Here is a 15,908-nt window from a genome sequence, read left to right on the forward strand (position 1 = left end):
TAAGGAGAAGGCATTAGGTCACAGAGTGGAACCTCACTCAGGCTGGCGAGGAGGAAGAGGGTGGATAAGGATAACAGCTCGGGGTGGGGGGGGCAGGGGTGGCCTGGAGCAGGGACTCCCCAACCTCCAGCAAGTGTGGAATTGGAGAGGCCATGCATTTCTCTCCTCACTCCCCTTGCCCACCAGCTGCCTATGGAGCAGAAGGGGCAGGAGTGGAAATATGGAACAGACTTGGGTTGGTGCCATCCATGGACCTAAGTTGTGCTCTGTGGGACCCAAAGGCTTAGGGCACTGCATAGATGAGAAAGGGGAGTGACCCAGGCCCTGAAGACAGGGCATGAACCTGTGCTCTGGAAGAAGCAAGGTGCCCAGGTTGGTTAGCAGGATGGCAGGCCCTGGAGGAGACCAGAGAAGCGGGGTATAGCCGGGAGGGCAACCCACAGAGGGCTGCAGGGCTATTAACGGGCAGGGTTTCCCAAAATCATGGCACACACGTCATACGCTTGGACAGACAACTCCACTGCGGCAATTTTGTTCACATTGCGGTAGGTACTGGGAAACACCATGGCCAGGCACATTGAGTCTTCAGTGTCAAGATTTGCCTTACGTTTTAACTTGTTTTTTTTGTTTGTTTGTGTTTTCTTTTTTAATCGGGCAGCAGGCTGGGCCAAGCGTGGTTCAGAATACTCCCAAACTTTTAAGCTTCAAGAAAAGCTGACTTCAGCAATGTCAGACACGTATCATGACACATTTGTCCAGACCCACAGGATGTGCGCCAGAGTGAGCCCTAATGATGCGAACCAAGGCCTTTAGTTAATCATGTATCAGAGTTGTTCCATCGATTGGAACAAACAGACCGCACCACACGGAGGCAACGCGTAAGTGAGAGGCAAGATGGTGGGGACAGGGTCTGCGAATTCTCTGTACTTTTCCACCAATGTTTCTGTAAACTGAAAACTACACAGAAAAAAAAAAAGTTTATTCATTTAAAAAATGTGTTGAATGAATAGCTTTTAAAATCTGTTCACAGAGTCTACTTAAGGTGAGGAGGTGTCATAGAGAGGTAGCCTGAGATGGCTGAGATCCCACCAGCGCGGCAAGCTGGGTGATGGGGCAGCCAGGGGTTGAGCCAGGAGGAGGACAGGGCCAAGGTCTGTTTGAAAACACCCTCTATAGGGACTGTTTCCTGGGTTAGGCACAGGTGGAGATAGGAAGCCAGGGGGAGACCATGGGACGCCACCACAAAGCCACCCAGGAAACAGAAAGGCCATGAGAGGGATGTGGGGAAACTGGGGAAGGCAGAAACCACAGACCACAGGTCCCGGCCCCAGGGGGGTGGCTCATGCCTGTCATCCCAGCACTTTGGGAGGCCAAGGCGGGTGCATCACCTGAAGTCAGGAGTTCGAGATCAGCCTGACCAACATGGTGAAACCCCATCTCTACTAAAAACTAGCTGGGCGTGGTGGTGCGTGCCTGTAGTCTCAGCTACTCGGGAGGCTGAGACAGGAGAATCGCTTGAACGCAGGAGGCGCAGGTTACAGTGAGGCAAGATTGCGCCACTACCCTCTAGTCTAGATGACAGAGCACGACTCTGTCTCAAAACAAACAAACAAACAAATAAACGGTTTCGGGAGATACCTGACCCCAGCTGCCTGGCCCACTGCAGGTCTTTAGGGACTCCCAAGACCACCTGTCCCCAGGCCTCTCAGGGATCTTTCCAACCCACCCCTGCCATCTGGGCCACCCCTGCTGCCTCTGCCTCTCTATTCCCAGTCAGTCATGTCTCCAGCCAGGATGTCCAAGACCCAGCCAGGGCAATGGGGACACTTCTTGCCTCCAAATCCTCCTAAACTCTACTTCCCTGGCCTTGCCCTTCATAAACCCTGTTTTGCCATAACTGGTTAATTTGATAACCAAGAAACAAGAAGTCTTAAAATAAGTGTTAGGGAAGCAGTGATCAGTGCATGGGTGACTGAGGGGCAGGCTTCGGTTACCTAAAGGCTGCCAGACCACCCATTATCTACTGACCACCACTCGAGACCGTTTCCCACCCTCCCTCTGAGACTGCGCGTGGCTGGGGTGGCCTCTCACCATCACCACGTCTTAAGGTGGCAACGAGACTCAGGCCAAGAACACACAGCGAGACCAAAGGCACTGCCATTTCCCGCAGGAATCAGAGCCCAGGGCTTTGTTTTGCTGTTTTTGCTTTGTTCTTTTTTGTGTTTTTAATAGGAGCGGGGAAATCAGAAGCAGGAAGGAGCATCTGGGTTTTTTCCAGCTTCTGCTCCAGGGACCCCATGAACCCTCAGAGTCCCTGACTGTCCTTAATTAACTCTGTGTGCAGACCCCGGGCTTCTCTGCTACAGTGAAGTCCCGACAAATTCGTGCCTTGGTTTAAAAGCTGCGTGTGCCAGCTCTGGGCTTGCCGTGATGTGTTAATAACGCAGTGCTGGGCTAGAATCTTAACAAATGTCAGAAAAGCTGCAGAGATGAGTCACTGTCTGGAACCAAAGAAACACACGAGGCCTCCTTATAGAGTCCAGAGGAGTAATTGCCACAAGCATTTGATCAAAGACCTCATAAGTGCGTGCAGTGAGCTCATGACCCACGCAGAAAGCGTTGGTGAACGCTCCAAAACCATCCTCCACAGCTTAACGGGATTAGAAAACTCCAGTTCTGCATCTTAGGATTTTAAAAGTTACTCTTTTCTGAAGGCAAACAGCACCTAATTGATCTGGCATGTCTTTGTTATAAATAACTTATGGCTGTTTCAAACAGAAAAAGACCTAAAAGGATGATTTTTATTAAAATGTTGATCTCAAGAAATAGAGCCTGTCGTTAACAAATAATCAGTCTTGCCTCAGATCTCATAATTCCTACCTGTTGAGTAAATACCACCCCCTTACAACTTCCCCGGACAAATGCAAGCTCTTCGCAGAGCTAATTTCCTGTACCTTTGTGAGGCTGGGGCCCCGGACATTACGGACCCATTTATAAAAACAGGAGAGGTAATTGGGACATCTTTTGAAATCGTGTCCCCTCTCTCTCTTGCAGGCCCCCATCAGCCCTCTAATTTTACTTGGTCAGGTTACAGAGGATGTTTACATATGCCTCTTCCTGGAATTTCACCTCTTTGCTTCAGGAGTGGGCAATTAGAGAGAATTAGGGCCTCTTTGGTGCCTGTTTACCGTTAATGGCTGGAGTGGCGGAGGCAGCCTTGGGAAAGCAGTCTGCCCGTCTAATTGAAGCTGGCAATTTTTCGATTCCTCATTTCAGCTCGCAGGTATTGTAGCAACCAAGGTCACAAAACAAAAGCTGCAGCCCACCATGGTAATAACCAGGTGCAGGCCCGACCCGAGGTTTTGTGAGCTGTTCATTACCACACACTGCAGCACAAAGAGTAGCTGGAAATGTTTGCAAAGCTGAGTCTAAGATGGGCAGCCAGTGCAGGCGGGTGATGATCACTTTTCCAGAAGTTGTCATCCTGTTGGCTTTTTCAGGAAGTTCTCAGCTGACTGGGCCATAGTGCCAACAGAGGCGTTGGCGAGGGTCTCAGGACCCAAAAGGCACAAGGTGAGCCACGGGGGTGGCGGGAACGAACATCTCCTGCTTCTGAAACCCCAAGTCCAGTCTCATTACACAAGAGTCACTCTACAGACCAAAAAGGTATTCCAGACCAGCCCAGTAGCCTTCCTGTTTGGAATAATACCCCATAAAACAGGATCCCTGCACCCCAGCTCATGCGGCAGCCCCTGGGAACCTTCTTCAGGCTCTGACTCACACTAATGACCGGTGACTGTGACCCCCTGACCACACAGGTCACGCAGGAGCTGGCAACTGGCAGGAGTTTCACCTCCAGGGCCTGCTGCCAGCTCACTGTGCAACCTTGGGCAAGGCTCTGGGCCTCTGGGATCTCTGGTTTCCCCATCTCTAAAGCAGAGGGGGCAGTGGACCAGTGACCCCCAAAGTCCCAACAACTCCAAAGACCCAGCAAACAAACCGCAAATGACCTCCAGGGAGGCCCGAAGAAACCCCGAGACTGCAGGAGCGCCAAGGCCACTTGGACGACCACGGGTCTGTACTCGCCCATTTTGTAGATGGGAAAACTGAGGCCTAGGGGACTGGAGACAGAGGCCAAGGTCACACCCACAGTCAGGGCTGAGCACAGGCTGTAACCAGGTGTCTGGAAGACTGCTCCCGAGTTGCGGGAGAGAGCTGAGAACTCTCTCCTCTGTCCACCTGGCAAGTCCCGAGTAGCGACAGTGTGACCAGCCAGGAGGTGAGTGGAGACCCACTCTGGTGAAACAGGGGCCTTGCTTTCCAGCACTGACCTCCCAGGCTCCTTCTGACTTGGAGAATATGGAGAACTGACAGGCTAGTACCCAGTTTAACAAATGAGGCTCGGAAGCCAGCAGCAGCAAAGTCAGTGACCAGCCAAGACCGAGACCGGGCCCCACTCCTGTCATGGCAGGGACTTTGCCCCTGGTGCCTTCGAAGTGGCCTCACCCTTACGGCAGTCTGGGGCAGTGGTGGTGCAAACAGTTTCGCTCTAACCCAAAGGGTCCCCTCTCTCGCAGCTGCCCACCAACCCTGCGGGCCGTGATGACCCCCTCCTCTCCTCCCTAACCATGAAACAGCAGCCCTGTGGATTTCTGAGCCCCCTACCCCCAACTTCCTGAGTACAGAATCATTCTGTGTCCACTCCCAGGAGGGTCCAGAGTAAGGGCTGGAGTGGCAGAAGGAACAGCCCAGCTGTGAGCGAGGAGGCTGGAGCAGACACGCGGTCAACCTTTGGCCCCCAACTGTCCTCCTTCCCCAACTTTCCATCCCGGACCTCTCTCCCCGCAGCCCCATTCTGTCTCTTTGGCTATATGTCGGGCATCAGGCCCCAGATGATCAAATTTTTGTTTACAGGCACAACCACTCTGATTCCCCTTTGCTAAGAAACTTTCAAAAGCAATCCCTAGAATCTGAGAGCGTGAGCATCCCAGGGTCGCGCGAACCCGGTGGCTGGTTAAGTGCATCATTGTGCAGCCTTGGAGCTCCTGACACACACACAAGGGCAAGGGGCCCCACGCAAGCCCTGGGAGGGAACACACACACACTCCATTTCAGGGGAAGGTAATTGACGTTTTCTTCTTTTCATCTGAAGAAAAGGCACCTTCCATTGAAAAGGCGCATTCACAGGACCTGGGAAAACTCATCTACGCTCAGCCCTCCCAAGGATCCCCAGGTGGCTGTTCCCCATGGGGGGCTCCCCCACATTCCTCTCGGCCCGAGCCTTTGTTTCCATCTGAAACGGCCCTGGGAGCTCCCAGGCTAAGAGTCTCCCCCTTAAGCCCCTGCCAAAGACCCTATTCACTGCTCAGAGTAGAGGCAAGCCGAAGGTGGTGGGCAGCCTTCCTTTCTCTCAGGGCAGGGGACTTAAGAACTCTCCATCTGGATTTATTTTTAAGCTCAAAGAAATTGGAGAGCAATTAAGAAAGTCATGGCTACACCCTCCACCACCATCCTCTCCCTTAATGAACTCTCTCACACACAGTCCCTCATGTCGGGAGGCCCACGGTGGCCCCAGCAACCCAGCACCTGCTCTGTACACGGGCCGCCCACGATCGCCAGGGGCTCGGGGGTGACAGGAGCTGAGAGGACAGACAGAGATATGTCCCAAGTCCTCATCACAGTTTGTCCTGAGTAAAGTGACCACAGTTTTCCACGGTGAGGATTGGGGCCCAGGCCCTGGCCTCAGGACCTGACTCAAACCCAGAAGGCCCTAGGAATTCCAGATCTACGGGCGTCTCAGGCACCGCAGAGCTCGTCTTGGCACAGATAAGGGGTCTCTCCATGTCCACTGGATCTGGCTGGAGCTGGGACCCCTGTTCTGGCAATGTGCCGTCCTGCTGCAGTGCCTGCAGGGCTCCTGGGAGGGAAGGTGGGAGGGGAGGGGCCCTCTGCACTTCCACCGTTCCTGGCTCTGAAACACTGACCCATCCATGCCAAGGAGGCAAGCCTGTTCTGTGGCTCCTCTTTCCTTAGCCTCCCCCAAGAAGCTGTGGGCAGCCCAGGTGTGGGACCGCCCTTTCTGAATGGGCTCCATACAAGACCCTCTCCTACCGCAGACTCATCCTTCTCCTTTCCAGACCAGGAACCCCACACTTGAGAGGCCTCGTTTCGAAAGGTACACCTCTTTTCTAGACGTTTCCATCCGCTCAAATCGGGGATGGGAGACCAGGCTAGACTTCCTTATTCCTCCTTGGGAAGAGGGGACAGGGCTCAGAGAAACAGCCGGGAGGGGGAACCAGTCCTAGGGGACAATTCACAACTTATTAATTCCAGTCTCCTAAAAAGAAGCCGCTCCCAGCAACCCAGGGCTTTTCCACTGCAGCTCACAATGCTGGCTTCCACACTGTCCTCTGCCCTTTAACCCTTTGGGACCTGAATCTGTCTCCTTCCACACTCCCTTCTGTGGAAAGCTCCCTTCTTCTTTGCAAGGAATAATTCATTAGCAAGCTCATTAAAAATGGGTAGATATTCCTTTTCATTCTTTCTGGAAGTCAGATTGCTCATAAAAAACACATTTAAGTTATTTCATGTAAATGAAAGAATAAGAAACACACGCATCCTGTTGCCCTTAAGTCTTGCCAGGTTTTGACATTATTTGGAGAAACGTACTTGGAAATACATTTGGGGTTTGAATCACAACGCAGGAGGCATGAGGTCAGGGGCCTGGAAGCAGCAATGAGCAACTCGCAGGTGAGAGAATGTGGGGGCGTTTTCTTCCTTTCCACGAGCTCAGGCCTGAGCTACCCTCTTGGTTTCCTTTCCCAGCCACCCAGAGTGGGCAGGTGCGAGGAGAGCCAGTTTCCAGACCAGACCATCTTTACCCAGACACTTGCACCCACCCAGAAGAGTGCCACTAGAGGCGGACCCAGGAACCACTCAGCACGATGACAAATGGCCAGAGACCCCTCACCGCCCTCCGCCGACGTGACAGGGTCCTCTATGGCTCCCTGCCTGGTCAGACAGGGTCTCATCTCCACTCACTATGGCTCAGGCATTGGCCAATCCATCAAAATAGAATTTTCCTGAAAATGATCATATCTTTCAGCACTTAATAATGGCCTTTCAGGCCGGGCGCGGTGGCTCAAGCCTGTAATCCCAGCACTTTGGGAGGCCGAGACGGGCAGATCACGAGGTCAGGAGATTGAGACCATCCTGGCTAACACCGTGAAACCTTGTCTCTACTAAAAAAAAAATACAAAAATTAGCCGGGCGTGGTGGCAGGCACCTGTAGTCCCAGCTACTCGGGAGGCTGAGGCAGGAGAATGGCGTGAACCCGGGAGGCGGAGCTTGCAGTGAGCCGAGATCGCGCCACTGCACTCCAGCCTGGGCGACAGAGCAAGACTCCATCTCAAAAAATAATAATAATGGCCTTTCAACAGGTCCCGAGAAGATCATCAGCAAGGCTGACGTAGTAAGTCACGTTTCAACTTCTTGAATTGAGAACATGGTATATTTTTACCTATTTTCTACCTAGTGACACACAAAACCCCAAATACGTGTTTGCCTGAGACCGAAATACTCATGAGCACCTGAAACAGAACTCAGTGCAAAGAGGGTTCCATTTCAACCCCTGAGAGCCAGGGGCTGCCAAAGCTTGATCCTGTCTGGGCCTCACCTGTGTGCCCCTGGCCTTCACTTTGACTTTGCCCCTGGGCTTAGTCCACCTTGGGAAAGTCCTGAGATGTCCCTGAGAAACCAGTCCAGGAGCTGATGGCATCTGGCTCAGACCAGCTACTCAAATGCATTCTAGTAAGCTTGGGACACGATGCCCCCAGGACCCCAGCATCCTGCCCCTGTGCAAACCTCGCCTCCCAGGCCTCTTCTCCACATCACTGTGTTTGCAGGTGGCTCAGCAAATGCTAGCCTTGGAGTAAATGTCACAGGGCAGAGCCTTCCTGGGCCCCCTCCCTGGGTTTAGCCCTGGGCACACACTCCCCCCATCTCTCCAGGCTGTGGGGCTCTCCAGAGAGCAGAAACAAGCAGACAAAGGCAACAGCCCCAGGTTAGAGCGCCTCTGCCCCCTCTGCCTACGCTGCCAGATTTTGTTTAAAAATAATATCCCCATCCCATTTCAATTTCAGGGGAGAAGGGCAGGGCTGCAGAAGAGCTGTCTCCAAATCCTCTGTTTGATTAAAGAGCATTACGGAGGCTGCGCTGGAAACCAGAGATACTCTGGGGGTGGGGGTGGCGGTGGGGGTGGGGGGGTGGAGGGTGGGGGACGGGGGGCGGGGAACTGCACACGGGCTAATGCACGCACACGGCTGAGGACTAGAGGCTGGGCCCCACTCGGTGTGCAGCTCTGTTCATCCACTTCCTTCTCAGAGACCCCATGTGTGGGTCTCCAGTGAGGAGTATTGGCATCTGGGCCAAGGACAGTGCTAGGGCCCCCTCAAGGCTCCATAAATGTCTAGGGGAATGGAGCCAGCCTCACCCCATGGTTCAGAACTTTCTCAGCGCCCACCCGGATTCTCTGGAAGTCTAACTGCACTCATTCACCCCAATGACCACCCCAGGGGCGTCAGATATGAGGGATGCCAGGATCCTGACACTGCCTCCCAGGGCGGCTGGCTCTAAAAACACCCCATCGCCCTGAGTGAGCCACAGGATCAGTCCCTGGGAAGCAGAAAGGAAAGTGGCCTGAGCTGAGCTGAGCCTCCTCTCCTCCTGCCGGCCCAGCCTTCACCCTGGCGTGGCCGTCCAACACGCAACCCTGAGCCCCCTGCCCTCCACGACACCTTGCTTGGTTGCCGCGCAAGCCACCTTGCTGCATGGGTGCTCCCAGGGCACCCAACTAGACCCTCTGGTCCTTAGTGCAAAGCCCAACCTTAGGCACCCCAGAATAACCCCAAGCCCGAGCCCTGGGCGGCTCCCGGATGCATCTTGAATTAGTAAAACACAAATAAACAAATGATGAGTCCTCGAGTGAGTTGTGTGGCTCCAATCCCCTGCTTTCTTCTTCTCTACCATTGCTGATTTTATTTAAACAAACAAAAACATTCCCATCTCATTGCAACGTCAGGGGTGAGGAAAGGAGGAAAGAGAAGAACTTGCTCAAAAACCACTGTTTGATTAAAGGACATTATCAAAGCCTCATGTGTGAGAAACCACGGTTCTCACAGAGCGGGACGCTACCATGGCTGGTGGAAAGAAATGTCTTCCTGGCTGAGGAGCAGGCAAGCATTCCCATTTCCTCCTCTCTCAATGGGTCCTTGGGCCGGGTGTGGGCAGGGCAAGTGCCCCCTGGATCCCTTCTGACAGTGTGTTCAGCAAAACCGTACTGAGGGTTCCTGTGTGTCTGGCCCGAGCTGTTCTCGGGGGTCTAGAATGGAGGTGGACACTTCCCACTTACCATCGCCAGCCCACAGCATCCATCAGCCAGGCTGGACCCCCACACCTGCTTGCTGGGTATAGCAAGGGTCTCCACTCCGGGCAGCTCTCCAGCCCCCAGACCCCTCGGGCTGATGTGAAGAGGATTCACCTTGGCAGGGTGCCTCCTCCCCAGATTAAATGCTGACACTCTTGATCAGAGAGGAGAGACATGAGCTGAGCTAATAAAATCCTGGTGTCTCAAGAAAGCAAGAAACTCACCCCAAACCACGAAGGAGACGAGAGGCCCGCCAGGAAGAAGACTTGGGTCCAGGGTGGTGGGCCCCATCGGGGCCTCTTCCGCGGCGTCCATCAGCAGTTCTTCAGCTGACCCAGCCAGGCCACGGCCCACGTGCCTTGGGGAAGGGCAGAGAGTTAGAATCACGGCAAGGCAAGCATCCCGGAAAAGCCAAACACGCCCAAGAAAGACACGGGGCTTGGCCTCACCTGCAGTTTTTTGCTTTTCAGTGGAGTGGGGTGACTAGTGGGGGATGTCCAATGATAGGAAAAGGTGCAAAGAAGCAACGGGCTGGGTTAGAGGCAGCCCCAAACCCAGAACCAAGTGGGGAGCAAGGGACCAGGCAGGGCAGAGCCCAGGACTCTCAGGGCCATGGCGAAGACAAGGGCAGGCAGGGGCAACACCCACCAGGGCACGATCACGAGGGGTCTCTGGGAAGGGAGAGGCATCTGTCCATATCCCTGAGGCCAGGCCCACAGGAGGAGGTATTGGAGGATGCTTGGCAGGAGATGGAGACACCAGCCGGGGCTTGTCAGGGGCACTGGGAACCTGCTGGAAACAGGCAGCTGGAGTGGGAGTGGCTCCTGGGTCAGGGCAGTGATACTCAGACCTCAGGAGGGCCAGGTGACCACAGGTATGGGGTTGGCAGGGAGAACCAGACTGCTAGGCAGAGGGCTGTGGAGCTGAGCCCCGGAGCCCAGGGATTGAGGCAGAGAAGGGGAGGTGGGTCAGGCCCACCTCAGGAGACAGAGCAAGCGGAGCGCCGGGTGGGTGAGGAACCTGGCCGTTGGAGAGCCACCAGGGAGAGCCAAGTCAGCAGCTGGGCAGAGGCAGAGCCTGCAGATGCTCCCTGGAGGTTTCCCCTGCTGGTCCTCTGCATGGGACACGGGCCCCAGCAGCTGCTAGAGGGTTCAGGAGCTGGACCAAGCCCCGGGGGAGGAAGGCATCGTGGCAAGGGAAGGGTCACAGTCACAACCACACCTCGAGAGGGAGACCTGTGGCCAAAGCCCGGGGGCACACACTACAGCTGTTCCCATGCCCACTTTGGTCCTGAGAGACTCAGGGCCAGGGGTCCAGAACAGCTCAGCATCAGGGATGGGGCAGGGAAGGCAGAGAGGGAGAAGGTGCTGGCTCCGACCAGAGCAGAGCCCTGGGGATAGCTTGAATCTGCCCTCACACCCTCCAGCCTGACCTCTATGGAGCCGGAGTCCACTGCTCCAGCCCCTGGGGCAACCCCCCGGCCCGCCCTCCTGGGGACACAGAGGCCATCAAGGGATGGGCTACGGTGGCAGGTGCCCAGGCCAGAGCCAGGGCTGTGGATGTGCTCAGTTAGGATCAACTGTTGGATGATGGATGGCCGCGCAGGTGAATGCAAGGACGCAACCAGCAAGGCCCCCGTTCAAGTGGGGCCAGGGTCGGAAACTGCTCACACCCTTCTCAAAAATGAATTCCACCCTCCAGCCTTTGCACCTAGAACTCTTCGCGTGGCCCACCTGGTGGCTCAGCTGTGGTGGTCGAGTCCTTCCATCCACTCACCTGGCAAAACCCTACATCCCACATACTCTAACAGAGCCCCACTCTGTGCCAGGCTGGTGCTGGGACACCCTGAGGAAGCACGGGGCTGGCCAAGGGCACCACAGGAGGGCCAGGTCAGGGATTGGGGAGGGACAAAGAGAGGGAGACATTGAGAGAGGACAGGCGAGGAAGAAGGCAACAGAAGCAGAAAAAGCAGTGACTCAAGGAGCCAGGTTAAAGGGGCTGCCCCTACACTCAAGGAAGCAATGAGATCCCTCTGCCAGCGCCTCAGAAAAGTCCAGAAACCCAAGCAGGATGGGGACGTGGGGAGTTAACTTTTAAAAGTTTGTTAAGGCTACAGGAGCTTTGGGCACAAAACCCCAGAGAACCTGCCCGGGGCTAACTGATTTCTTCCACGCCCTCTCCAGGCTTTTGACTGTCCACAGGAGCTACTGTAGTACTAACAGTGGCTTTGGGGCCTGTGTGTTACTGATTGCCATGTATCTGAGGGTGAGGAGGGTGCCATCGATTCTTCATTACTATCGAAGAAAGTCTTCTCATTTAGAATCAGGCGTGCTCTATTTTTCTACTCGCCAACAGCTACATGGCAGGGAGGCCAGGTTTTCGTGTGATCTCAGCTTCAGAGGTCTATACCCCAGTCCACCCGTAGTCTCAACACTCCCCTAGACAGAGTGGCCAACTACATCACTGGGAAAGTCTCACCTTGGCAAAAGGGGATGAAAGATTGCCTCAGGCTTCTGCCCCAACCTGCCAATGGAAGATCCTTCCACGTTCTTTCTCATGGGGCACTGCAGTAGAGTTGGTTTTGCTAACTTGGAAACGGTATCCAATTCTAATTCACGATGTCAGAGAACCGTTAGCCAACAGACTCATCAAGGAAGGAAGGCCCCATAAGGTTTCAACTAATAACATTTTCTTGCTCCAACTACCCCCCTTATCCCCTAGTTTTTTCCCATTTGGCTAAAGGTCCAACTGGAGCCTAAGGTTAATTGCAGTGATCTAATCATGATTGATCTGCCTTGGGGTGAGAAATGTCCAGAGCTTGGGACAAATAAGGGCATGTTTCAGACTCAGGACATACCTGCTCTAAAGAATTATGGGCTCTAGGGAGCTCAAAGATCAGAAAAGAGGATGAGGGCTCAGTTAGGGTACAGGACGTGTGGGTGAGGATATTAAGGGGCAAAAGAACTACTACAGGCCGGGCGCGGTGGTTCACACCTGTAATCCCAGCACTTTGGGAGGCCGAGGCGGGTGGATCACGAGGTCAGGAGTTCGAGACCAGCCTGACCAACATGGTGAAGCCCCGTCTCTACTAAAAATACACAGTAGCCAGCTGTGGTGGTGGGTGCCTGTAATCCCAGTTACTCAGGAGGCTGAGGTGGGAGAATTGCTTGAACCTGGGAGGCAGAGGTTGCAGTGAGCTGAGATCACGCCACTGCACTCCAGCCTGGGCGACAGAGACTCCGTTTCAAAAAAAAAAAGAGAACTACAAGTTCTGATGCTACATTCCCAGATGTGAGTTTTAATCTCCTCTCCACTGATTGATCCTGACTAATCAATAGCCACTGTGCCCCAGTTTCAACAGTCTGCTGGAGTCAAATCTGAACCCCAAACTATGCCCTCTTATGGGGGGCCCTCTGGGATGCCAACATACATTCACTTCTTCACCTGGCTAGGCATTCCATGGGTACTCACTTTGCAGTCACTCCCCTAGGGCCACGCCTAGGAGTTACTACTTCCCTATCACTTGTTAATCTTGAGTGAGTTTTGGATGTCCTCAGTGGGTCCTGAGACAAGTCAGAGGAGAGCTAGAGTGGGGAACTGATCACCAGTGGTCCCCCTGGTCCTCAGCTCTTGGAGAGAGGGAATGAATGCTCTGGCCAGTTCCATCTGCGCAAAGCATCGAACAAAGCCATTTTCTACAATGCAACCCTGTCCAAAGCCCCCCTTCTCAAAGCTGCCTGCAACTTTCAACCCCACTGAATGGACTTCGTGCTGGGTCAGAGGCAAAGACTTAAATGAGGAGCAAAAGAAACGTCGACTCCATCACCAAAATTAGAAGTGTGGCTTAAGAAGCCACATCGCCCCGGCCCGGCAGTGGCCAGTTCACCTCATTATGATAATCAGTGTGTTTTTCCTTCGCAGACAAAGAAGGCTCCTTATGCGACGAATATTGGAATCCAGCAGCTAACCTCATTAACGTCTGCAGCCTCTTCCTTCGACAAGGCCCAAGATTAGCCCTGTGTTCATTAAGGGAAAAGGACGGAAAGTGGAATAAAACTGAAAAACACCACCGGGGTAAGGGGGAGGGGAGGCCCTCTTCTGCTAGCCATTCATTCACTGAAATACTTCGTGTACCTTCAGGATTTAATCACCAGCGAAGGGGGCGGTGGGGAGGGGGCAGGTTTTACCAGGATGTGGGAGGTAAAGAGGTTAAACTCAATGGAAGGAGTTAAAAACCCAAACTAGGGTGATTTGATGTGAAAGCTTCCTGGGATTTGTCATTGGGATAATCAATTTAAAACCTTCTTCCCGTTTGCTTTCTTTTAGCCCAACCTAACGTAAGGGGAAACCGTCTTTGGATGTGTTTTTGGCTTTTAATATTTTCCAAGTCTCCCTTTCCTACTTGTTTTTTGTCTTTAATGCCTTTGTTTAGTTATTCTCTTCTCCTGTCTCTCCTCCACGCCCCTCCCTTTCCACTTCTTTCTTCTCTTTAGTCCTCCCCATGGGAACCGAATGTATACGAAAATCTAGTGGTGCCTCCAGTTGTATTTTTCTCATGAATGCTTTATTGACTTTGCTTCAAGCCCTTCAAATAGCATCTGGTGCTTACCTGTGAGACATCCCACCTGACCTGCCAGATAAAGATGATTAACCCTATTTTGAAACTGAGATAAACCTCAGTTTATCTCAGGCTTGGAAAAGTTTACCTACCCCGAGGTCTCAGCACTAAGTAATTTAACTAGGACTCAAACCCAGGTCAGCGACTCCTGACTGCTTAAGACAGCATGGTAAGAGGCAGGTCCAGAAGTCGAGAGACCTGGGTATGCAAGTTCCTAGGGGACGCTAAGAACGAGAGAAGGGGGAGCAGGTGTCTCTGTGAAGGGGAGTGTAAGGACACAGAAGTGAACCGAGGCCGCAGAGCCCTGTGAGAGAAGGCATGAAAATGTGTCGTCGTGTCCATGAGCTGAAAACATGACAAGGATTAAGCTACAGAAAAATCTTTACCTTTGTGAGAGCCCTTCCACGGAGTAGAGCGAGTCAGGAAGCAGTGGGTTGAAGAGGAAATTGGAGGTGAGGAAGGAAGACAGCAAGTGTAGACAGGCCTTTCAAGAAGCTTGGCTGTGAAAGGAAAGACAGAGGCTGTAGTGGCTAGAAAAGATGACAGCAGGGACCTGGGAGGCTCCAGGCTGCAGGCAGAGCAAAGTTAGAAATGCAGAGGGAGGCCTTCTGAAGGAGGCCGGGACTGAGACAGGTACAATTCTTCCTCTAGAACTCAGGGAACAGGAGTTCAATGATCCAGTGGGGCCCAAACTACAGAGCCTCTTGACAGCCTCTGTTTCCCTGGGAGTGGCAGTGGCCGGCCCTGACTCAGGACAGGGAGTTGTGAGGATCAAATGAATGGACAGTTGCAAAAAGTGACAGAAACATTCACTACCATTACTCACTGGGAGCAGGACTCCCGATTTTACAGCCCACTCGAATCTCACTGGGGCCCGGATTTTCACTGACCATAAATTATTCGTCCTGAACATTAAGGATGTAAAAACCACTGGTAAAAGCTGCCAGTCTCTGGAAGACAAAAGGTCCCCTCCTAATAGCCTGGATTAACTCAAAGCAGGTCTCCGCCCACTTCGTTTGTCACCGTCAGAGTCATCCTTGCACCTCCATTTGCCACATAATCCAATCAGTCCCTTTCAGAGGCTGGGCAGCTATTGTCTACACCGAGCTGGGCTTCTCTAAAGCAGCCCAAGTTGGTTTTGTCTTGTCCGGACAAAACTGGTTGGCTTAAAAGGGGACGAAAGAAAGTCCTGATCAAATGAGGACCCCAATTAGGTTCCAAGAGACTGTTTTCATTATCTTTGTACCAGATACCTAGCCTGGTGCACTGGGCAGATTGTCGGTGCTCCAGAAAATGTTTGTTGAATTAATCCATTTTTATTTATTCTGGAATTTCTTAATTGAACACAAACACACACAGCACCTACTCAGTGCTGTTCTCACTAAGGGAGAATAGGGCTGGACATGTGAGCGAGGAGGGACAGCCTCGGGTGGTTAAGTAGCTTGCAATTTCCACAGCAATTTACAAAGCACTTTCATAGTAGTTACAGCATTTGGTCTTCAAAAGCGCCCTGTGGGGTAAATACACGAGGGTATGTGTGTGTGTGTGTGTGTGTGTGTATGTGTGTGAGTGTGTGTGTGTGTTTTAATCTCCATTTAGACCATGAAAGAAACTGAAACTTAGAGAAGTTAAGCGACTTGTTTAAGGTCACATCATTATTAAAAGGTGAAGTCAGCACATGGTACCAGCACTGGGGCCACCCCGACCCCCAAGACCACCCCAGGCAGCTGGGATTTCAAACAGTCTGTCCCATTGTCAAACATTTGGTTTGAAATAAAAGTATAATGCTGGGCCAGAGGGGAAACAGGGGTGAGGGCAGCTAGCGTGGCACCCTGGGTCCAACTCCAACCCCTTCTCTTGCCAGCT

The 15,908-nt window shown here is 53.0% G+C and overlaps 1 protein-coding gene across 3 annotated transcripts in view; it reads right to left on the reverse strand.

Moving 5' to 3' along the window:
• Nucleotides 1-15,908, reverse strand: part of LOC126958450 (uncharacterized) — a 247,835-nt gene that overhangs the window by 15,351 nt on the left and 216,576 nt on the right. For 2 of the 3 annotated variants that reach the window (XR_007727187.1, XR_007727186.1), the window contains exon 5: nt 12,153-14,542. Coding sequence is in view for 1 of the 3 variants with exons in the window: in XM_050796772.1 (XP_050652729.1) it covers nt 9,649-9,782; nt 10,073-10,113 (175 nt within the window). In the remaining 2 variants the exon portion in view is untranslated. Of the gene's footprint in view, nt 1-9,648; nt 9,783-10,072; nt 14,543-15,908 lie in introns of those variants that run through there. The other variant, XM_050796772.1, reaches the window with a different exon arrangement.

Source organism: Macaca thibetana, chromosome 7, assembly GCF_024542745.1.
Source record: "Macaca thibetana thibetana isolate TM-01 chromosome 7, ASM2454274v1, whole genome shotgun sequence".
Taxonomy (NCBI): Eukaryota; Metazoa; Chordata; class Mammalia; order Primates; family Cercopithecidae; genus Macaca; species Macaca thibetana.